Source organism: Aptenodytes forsteri, unplaced genomic scaffold (genome assembly GCF_000699145.1).
Source record: "Aptenodytes forsteri isolate BGI_AS27 unplaced genomic scaffold, ASM69914v1 Scaffold79, whole genome shotgun sequence".
NCBI lineage: Eukaryota > Metazoa > Chordata > Aves > Sphenisciformes > Spheniscidae > Aptenodytes > Aptenodytes forsteri.
This window is the reverse complement of record NW_008794776.1, coordinates 2,960,429-2,970,099: the sequence shown is the minus strand read 5'-3', so window position 1 is coordinate 2,970,099 and position 9,671 is coordinate 2,960,429. Positions and strand designations below refer to the sequence as shown.

The window sequence follows — 9,671 nt, the reverse complement described above, 5'->3', positions numbered from 1 at the left end:
AGTGAATGAATTCCTTGTTTTGCTTTGCTCTGCTTGTGTGCACGGCTTTTTCTTTACCTATTAAACTTTATCTCAACCCACGAGTTTTCTCACTTTTACCCTTCCGATTCTCTCCCCCATCCCACCGGGGGGAGTGAGCGAGCAGCTGGGTGGGGCTTAGTTGCTGTCTGAGGTTAAACCACAACAGTTAGTGGACCGGTACTTTCTCCTGACTACCTTAGCACATCCATCTCATTTTCTGAAGTGACTTAAGGAGTTGGGAGTTCAAGGTTGACTGGAAGTCTGCAGGAAATAAACTCCTAAATCACTGCTGTACTTTGAAAAGTCTACTCAGCTGGACAGCTTCTTTTGCTGTTCTTCATCCTTGCTGTAATAAATAAGATTATGACAGCTTTTAAACCACTGCTAAATTCTGAGGTTTGCCTTTGCCCATCTTGATGTTCCTGTTGCAGCAGGGTTACCCCAGATACTCTAATACGTAATGGCTGGAGCACTCTTTCCAAATGCAGACATAATGCAGTTTTCAACTATGTCCTGCTAACAGAGAAGGGGGAGAACTGACAGAAGGAAGGTTGCAGTGAGAAGTGATAGGAATGACTTAACCCAGGTGGGATAACGAATTCAAAACAGCCTTTTATCTAAAGCAGTCCACGATGCCCCACAATGTAAGTAATCATTGAGAACCACAGCATGAAAAGTCTTGTGAACCAGTGAGACCATGGAGTCACACTTAGGATAATAATGCATTGATTTAATATGATGAAGAACAAATAAATCAAAAGTGGAGGTTGTGGTTTAAGTGTGCTGTTTTTAAAGCTTGAATTGGAAATTCTGATTTTCTCAGAATGTAAGTGGGAGGGTGGAGGAAAAGCGCTGGGGATTAGTCCTACTCAACCTTTCAGTCTGGACAGGAGCATGTGGCTGGGTGCCCAGGTGTTTCAGTCCACTTACCAATAAAACAAATACTTTTTACTCCAGAAAAGTTCAGCAAAATTTCTTGATCAGAAGGTAAAGGAAGCCCAGTCTAATCCACTGAGGCTTGTACTATTTCAGTGGTTCCCTGTCTTTTCCTAGGCAAAATACTTTGGTCCTTCCGCACATGCCTCTCTGCTTCTGACATTTGCGTTCATCCTACCTTTCCTTCGATTGCTTGTCCCTCTACATTGCAAGTGCTGCTTTGACTGCCCCCTCATTCTCACTGCACTTCTTCCTCCTTCTCCTCCTCTGCCACAGCCTCCTCGCTGTCTCCAGACTTCAGCTACATGGTTTCTTTGCTTCCCTTCTTTGCTGCTAGCTCTGAGTGCTGATGCAGGACCCCACCAGGATGCATGGCCTGGGGTGGGCTCCCTCCTCTGCCGCACTTCCACCAGCGATGCACCCACTCCTTGGCTATCAGTCCGATTTACTGAGATGCAATTTGCTATGTCCTGCTGATACGAGTGAGGCTCTGAAGCAAATTGCTGTCAGATCAAAGATGTTCCTCATCAAAGGAAATCTTGCAGAGTCCATGTTTTTAGCTGATGGCTCTTTCCTGTTAGCGAAGTATTCCTGATGGACTTCTTTGATATGTTGGTGTGGTCAAGAGGAAAATCACATTCGAAAAGAAATTCAAAAAGGAGGCTGTGTCAGAGCATTCACACCTCCTGTAAATTTCTGTCCTTGTTCCAGGTTTATTTTTAGATTGTGTAAGAATGCTGCTTAGCCAGAAGTTTTGCACAGTGGTCCTCTGTATGGTACAGGCCACCAGCAAGCTGCTAGTGAGTAGCTATGGTAACACTGTAATCAAGGACAAGTACTCAGGTCTCTGAGCATATAGTGCTGGGATGAGTAGGAATTATGAATAATTGCACTTTACTAGAATTCATAACTGATTTCCAGAGGTTACCCAACAGTCAAGCGTTTGTCGCCCTCCCCATCCCCATGACTGCTAATAGTGGGAAAAAAAAGTGATTGTTATGCCAAAGTAATGAGCAAAGAGGTCAGAAAGTTTGCTAAGAGCAGGAGAAGTCGTTTCCTGTGATATCATTAGCAGTACTTTAGAGAGCAGGTTCAGTAATTGCTATGGTAATTCTAAATGGCTTTTGACTGTGAGAACACGTAGGTAATTTTTTAAAGTTAGCATCTTTGCTAGTGGGAAAGAATTCCACTGAAATAAGGCAGTGTGGTGTTACAGAGGGGCATGGGCTGGGGGCTTGGGAAGCAGGGGCTCTGCTCTGCGCTGTGTGACTTCTCCAGGCCTTGGTTTTGCTTCTCAAAATGGTCTATGGTAACATATATGCATCAGTGAGCAAGCACAAAAGGAAATTGTGAATCTCAGGATGTAGCTGCCTACCAAGGTGACGTCTCAGATGGAGCAGATCTGTTTTGCAAATACTTCAGCAAGTGCGTGCCTTTACAACAAACGTCATGCATTTGTTACTGCTGCACAAACTGCAAAAATCAGAAAGGGTGGCAAGCGCTCTTTGTATGGGCAAATGCAAAATTTGCTTGAGTGGGTCCTGGTTTTAAAAGTATGAGATCTAATTATGAGTTAACAGCAGACCTTCTGATGGTTCCCCTGGGAGCACAGACAGGTTGTTGTTGTTGTTCCCCTGGGCCTTCTCCAGGTTGTTTTTGAGCAAAGTCATTGATATTCCTTTGGTTTTCAAGAGATGCTTTTAACCTTCCAGAGAATGAGAGCCGCTACAAGTTTGTCTGCATGCAGATACACTTTGGTTTTCACTGAGTTGATGGAAAGTTTGCTGCTCCTGGCTGTGTTGCTTCTTTTGAGCTTTTACCACATCTTTCTTTGGGGTTAGAAAGAACAAAGCCTGCACGTTATGTTGGAGAGCAATGAGGAGAGGACACTCTTCGGTGTATTTTACCTGCCGGTGGCTACTTGGGTTTTAATTCTTTCTTTCTTCTCTGCAGGTGCAAACAGATGACCTACCTAGATGACCTGCCCCAGATCTCTGTGGTCTTTATATTTGTAAATGAGGCACTCTCTGTCATCCTGCGCTCTGTGCACAGCGTTGTGAATCACACCCCCTCGCACTTGCTCAAGGAGATCATCCTGGTGGATGACAACAGTGACAATGGTGAACATACGTAACTTTTCCTCGAAGTACTGTATCCTGTGTGGTTAATGGACATGAAATGTAAATCAAAGGGAGTTTGGTCACTACTAGCTGAAATGCTTTTGTTTTTTAATGTTGGGATGAAATAGCATTGAGTCATTCTGCATTTAAAGAGCCGGGGGAGGAAGGTCATACATGCAACCACTGATTTATAACTAATAAGCTAGATCATAAGTTGGTGTAAATTAACGTACCTCTGTTGAAGGCAGTAGAATTTACAAGAGTGTGTGTTTGTTGATGAGAGGGTTGATTGAGCCGCTTGCACAACGCTGTGAGTAAATATTAACTGTTTGTATAATAAATAATCATTATCTGGATAAACCCGGTTGATTTCATTGAAATCCTCACAGGATGAATGACATTTGTATAGGCAATCTTAATATAGAAATGACACTTTTCTCCAAATTTTCAGATCCAGAAGAATATCATCATTAATAGAGTAAAAGTTTAAATTCTGCTTCCAAGGAAAAGTGGGGCTACAGATTCTCCTTAAAGATAGTTTCTACTCTTTTACGTGGCAGCACACTCTGCTTCTTCATGACGTAAACAGGTGTTGATAACATCAGATTTTGAGTCTGATTTTTTTTCGAGGTAGGGAGTAAATTAGACTATGAGAATGAAACAGAATGGGCACAAAGCATGTGCAACTTTCAGGTCATCTGGTTCATTAATGTAAAAATTACACTTCTGTTACAGCAATCAAAACTCAAAATATTGGTGAGCATATAGGGTGCTGTTGATCAACGTGTTTCACAGGATGGTTGGGTTGAAGAACTTTTAGGATACAGGTGACTAACAGTGTTGTTGTGTTTTAGGTTGTTGTACCTTAGAGTTCTAGAACTGCTGCAGCTTCTCAAATCATATTTGTTAAAATAAGGCTTAAGTTTAGCATTTCCTCCACAGATCAACAGCTTTAAATCTTTCGGTTTTAACTTGCTGTTCCTCTTCAAGATCCCTGAAGAGAAAGGAGGGTTGAGAGAACAAATCACTGAAACAAAAATAAGTTCCAAACCCTATAGATTTAAAAACCTTTTGTCCAATTCTGCTTTCAGTTATGGCAGTGTAACCTATGGAGTAATTATGTGAGATTGCAAGTGTTTGAGTCAATGTAATACAGAGGAGAATTGGACTCATTTTTTCTCAGTGAACTCTTATATGGCTCTTCTCTGTCATTCTTCTGGATAACTGGAGATTTATCAGGTCTTTGATTCCGATGATAATGATTCTACTGTGTAATATAGATCAGAAGAATGAGGCTTCTAATGTCCTGGAAGCTTCTACTAGTTTTCCTAATAAATATATTTGAGTAAAAGCCTCATTATGAATAAGTTGCGATGTAAATGAATTACCAAACTAGATTGATTTAAAAAAATACGGAGACCATTTTGGTAATTTGCCTGTTTATAAGCCTTTTGAAATGAAGCTGAATAAAGGAGTGAATGAGTTCTGCTCCATCTGTGGTTGAATGCCTGAAAATGAACAAAAGAGAAGAAGTCTATCTGAAATCTTCAATATCCATTTAGTTCAGCGGGGAAGAAGCCTGGTATTGAGGGGTCTTAATTAAAGGGGAAAACCCTTAAAATTAAGAGAAATTAATTCTGATCTGAATTAGGTCTTGACCCAAAATCCATCGAGGTTTTTTTTTCAAACTCTTACTGAATAGCATAAATCAGAAAAAAATCACCAGTCCCCCATGTTACACTGCTGTAAGGTCAGAATTGCTCCTCCAGAGGCCAGCTGTAACCTAATGCAAATCAGCACAGAATTAGAATAGTAACTATTTAAAAATATTTAGACAAGCTACCTCTTCAAAACAATACTGAAATCCATCAGGCCACATTAAACTTGTGCAAGTCTAACAATAACTGCTCTGATGCGTAGAGAATTTCTCTGAGCTGATACCCCTGGAACTGGTTCATGCCACAACTGCGGTACTTGGTTTGTATCTGTGAGACTGACTAAGGGTTTAAGAATATTTAAAGATTTCTTTCCCTTTCTGATGCAGAATAAATCAAAGTAAAGCATAATGTTGCAGGGCTTTTCTCATTCTGTATATTTATGTGGTTTTTTTGTCCTGCAGTTGAGCTAAAATTTAATCTGGACCAGTATGTCAATAAAAGATACCCAGGTCTGGTGAAAATAGTGCGCAATAACAAACGCGAAGGACTGATTCGAGCCAGAATCCAAGGCTGGAAAGCAGCAACCTCTCCTGTCGTCGGATTCTTTGATGCTCACGTTGAATTCAACATTGGCTGGTAAGTGTTGGCTATTCCCACAGGGAGAGCAGGACTGTTGCACTGTGCCCTGTGTCGCAAAGGCTCTGAAAGAGATTTGCTCAGCAACAGGGAAGCTGAAAAACTGTAGGGATGAGACGGCTGTAGGCTGGTGTTATCACATTAGCAATTACTTTTGAATAATATTCTTGATTATTGCCACACTGCCGACAATCTTCTGGGCTGCAAGATCCATAAAAAAGCTGTTGTGCCTGCTCTAGTATAGCTCAGTGGAGAGAGAAGTAATTTAAACCACAATGAATGCAAAAGCGCCAAAGCAGTCAAATGGGGAGAGACCATTAAGGAGGCTCTGGGCTGGAGGCAGATGCATGCTTTCAAGTACTTCTTTTTATCTCCTTGTCATTTTCTACTATTTCTTCTTAGGAACTTGAATACCAATCTCATTTCCTCATAAATTTTCTTACATTTACATTTGAGGGAAACATTGAATTATTTCCTGCATTTTTAATGGGGCTTGAAATTAGCACGCCTTTCCTCATCCCCTTTGTTTTGCAAGGGAGCAGATTTGACTGTGGCAAGCACAGTTTTGGGCCTAATGGGCCAGATCTGCAGTTGGAGTAAATCTTTGTAGCACCACTTAGTGGCCAATATTCAGCAATACTGGAAGTCGGGACTGGAGGAACTGATATGTATAGTCAGCTGAAAAAGGGCTGCTGGGACCTTCAGTATGTAAAATGTGTATTTTCCAAAGATAGGCTGGTATTTGATTATGATGATGGAGGGTTATGGTGGAGCTGATTAAGCTCTGCAGTTCTGGGAGATATCCCCAATTTAAAACTAAAAATAGCTGTACTTACAACCAGAGGGAAACTTAATTGCAAAGGAGTGGAGTGTTTATTTTTGTATGTTCGTGAATATCTTTATAAAATGGAAGATGCAATAAAGTAAGTCCTGTAGCGCACCTGGTTTATGTTCACCCTGTTTTTTCCCCAGGACTATGAAAGACTATAATAGCAGTTGTAGAAATTTTCTAGAAGCATAAGAGCTGGTTTAATATATTTATTTACTTTTAAAGCAACTAGATCTTTCAAATCATTGCAAATGTTCATGTAGGGTAATATTAGCTACCAGACAGAATCAGGGACTGGGGAGAGCATGCTCTGGGTGCTGTTCCCAGTGCTTGTCCTGCCCAAGCTGCAGTTTTCTGAGCCTTGCGAAGAATTTTGTTATCACTTCTCTAAAGGGACATTGAGATCTTACTGATGCACTCTACCCAGAGAAGCTAGGCAATGGTGTCAGTGAGCAGGAACAGGTTTTGTGATTGCTTTTGGTTTTGTTTGGGTTTTTTTTTAACCTTACTGCTTTGCATTAATGTCAGAAAGGGTTGAAATCAGCATAGCAAGAACGTAGACTACTCAGTAAATGAGAGTGTGTGTGTGTATATCCGAGACAAAAAGTGTTAGCGTTAGCTGCATCCTCCCTGGTGTACTCTCTTTTCAACAAGTGCGCTTCAGTCTCAGTAATGCTGCTGAGCCAGTCTGTGCAGCTGCTTTGAGACCACTTGGCTTCTGGAGTAGCCGCAGAGGATGAGTGAGAATAGCAAACGTGCACCAGAAGCATCACGTATCTCTTTGTTTCAGAGCCGCGTGTGGAGGCTCAGAGTGTTCCCTTCTGGTGTCCTCAACCTTTGGGGCTGCTGACAGCCATCTCAAACCTTGTTCTACCTGTTTCCTCCTAGTTTCAATTCTGTCTACCTGTGCATGTGCAGTTGCCCGTCATCTCAATTTTCATCTCGTCTTCTTTTACCAAGAGGGACTGGAAGTCCTTCCATCTGGACTGCTTTATTTTTCCCCACCAGGTTAACGTTACCCCTACTCCATAACCCTATAAACTCGGTAGCCATGCGGGAGTATCTTGTTAAAGTACTGCTGTTCTGTTCTCCTACTAAGTCTCATCTTGCAGGAATGTTTCCCCCCATTTTCAATGTACATTCATGTATTCAGAGGCCACATGGATTGCTCCCACTCAAAGCTGTCTATGGATTATTTGTGAGGCAATTAAAAAGAAGCCAATTCCTTTGCCACAGAAAAGAGCATTAGCTTTCTGTTTGGTTTGTGTTCCATCTAAAAGTCAAGTACCTGCAGGGCGATTTTAGTCTTCCAATCTATGGCTGCTTTAGCTGCCTAATCAGTTGGCAGATTAATTCATAAAGAATCAGAGAAGGACTTCATCACTTCCTCATGAAATATGCAGGACTTTGACAACAAAAAAACTTTTCTTTAAACAATAGTTGCCCCATTTGTGGGTGAGCTTTTGCCTTATATTGCACTATAGCATTTTACGGGCTTGCACAGCATTATTCTCCAGGGACACTTCTTCTAAACTAAAATACAATCTGGTAGGATGCAAAAAAAATACTCTACAACCTGGAAGGTCAAATTATCTACTGAATTATTTATTTTGCTGTGCTTAATTGCTGCTTTTTTGCTTCTCAGGTGTTGAAATGTATTGGCGCAGAGCAGAGATTTTCTACTGACCTGTTCCCCTTAAGGCTTTTGATAGCGTAAGCCAATACTGCTGCTGTAAGAGCAAAAGTGGAGGGGACTAGCTGAAAGGGAGGCCATTACTATTAATTCTCAAATGGAATTTTAAATTAAAATTACATGATAATGTATGTGTACAGTTCATATGTAAAGTTCTACCTTTCCTGCAGTAGAACCTTGTCTGTTTTTAACGGTTACTTAATGTCAATAGAAGTCAGCATCTAGAGCCAGCAACCCAGCAGAACCAATAGGTATGAAAAGCTCCTCTGCATTCCTCTCTGAGGGTATATTTAAGCCTGTATAGTTCAGTTTTCCCTTCAGTCCTCTGAAGTTTTCAGCATTCCTGACTCTTGTATTAGGTCCACCCACTGTGCGTTAGGCCACTCACAGTAACACTGAGTACAGACTGTTGCATCCTGGCTGCTAATTGTGTTGCAGAAGATGTAGAGCATTATATAGGCTCCTGTCTTTGAGAGATGGGAAAGAATAACATGGCAAGGAGAAGAGAACTTCACTACGTTATAACTGGGAGCAGGAAGGAGAGATGGCAGAGATGGGGTGTTAATTCTCTGGGTGAGAAAAAGGACACATTGAGTGAAGGAGAGCAGAAATCAGTAAGTGAAATGCAGAGACCACAATATATTAGCAGCCGTAAAGAGGGTGCTAGGAGCCATAAAAGAAGACATAATGGTAGAGTATTATACTTGCTTTCTATCTTAGAAATTGCTTTTGCTCCTATCACAGAGGTAGTATTGGAGCTGTGAATGGAGTTACGCAGTAGTGTAGTAATTAAAATTTTGCCAGACAAAGGGGGAGTATCAATAAGGAAGCAGTGGAGTAAGAGGATTTAATCAAAGGATTTCAATATACCAGAGAGACAGACACAGCCTGACACGAGAAAGAGGACCTGAAATATAAGCCAAGTATCCATCAGACTGTGCCACACACAGCCCGTCGTTATGGATTATCCCTGAAGTTGGCAGTGTTTTAAAAATATAGAAAACTGGCATTTTAATGAACTAAGAAGAAAAGCTAAAACCAAGATCCCCAGGTCTATGGATATTACTTTGCAGATGCTATTTTATATGTATTTATATATTTACATATGTAATATATAGTGCAATTTGCTATAGTGGCCATAAGCAATGGATTCGAGAAAGTGTGTGTAAAGGCAAAAGTAGATTTCCTCCTAATCTTCTACTGGCATTGGTTATCCCCAGTACTCTATAACAGAGACATGGTTATGCTTTTGTAGGGCAAAGCCACAAGGTCTTCGCTCCCCTGAAAGTTCCCTCATTAATATTTTCATGCAGTGTATAGTGGCCATAAGCAATGGATTCTCGAGAAAGTGTGTAAAGGCAAAAGTAGATTTCCTCCTAATCTTCTACTGGCATTGGTTATCCCCAGTACTCTATAACAGAGACATGGTTATGCTTTTGTAGGGCAAAGCCACAAGGTCTTCGCTCCCCTGAAAGTTCCCTCATTAATATTTTCATGCAGTGTGCTGGAAGCCAAACTCTATCAGCAGGTAAACTCCCCGTCCCCCCTGTTCAAGCTCAGGTGGCTCTTTGGGGACATGGCAAGGTCCAGGTGGTCCTTTCCTTCTAGTGAGAGAAGTGCTGAAGGTGAGGGTGAAATTACGTTTGCAGTCCTTCTCCTGGGCAGTCCCTCCCCTCTGGAGGGTTCACACCTATCACTCCTTCTCAGGACATGGTTCATTGCAGCATCCCTGGTACCATGCTGAGTTTGACCTGGGAAGTTTTATTTATGCAGATGCA

General features: G+C 41.4%; 1 protein-coding gene across 1 annotated transcript in view; it reads left to right on the top strand.

The window, feature by feature from the left end:
• GALNT9 (polypeptide N-acetylgalactosaminyltransferase 9) overlaps positions 1–9,671 on the top strand; it is a gene marked incomplete at its 5' end in the record, with an annotated part of 156,020 nt that overhangs the window by 53,131 nt on the left and 93,218 nt on the right. Inside the window, 2 exons of the mRNA XM_009274336.1 lie at positions 2,911–3,077; positions 5,197–5,371. Coding sequence (XP_009272611.1) covers positions 2,911–3,077; positions 5,197–5,371 — 342 coding nt within the window. The remainder of the gene's footprint in view (positions 1–2,910; positions 3,078–5,196; positions 5,372–9,671) is intronic.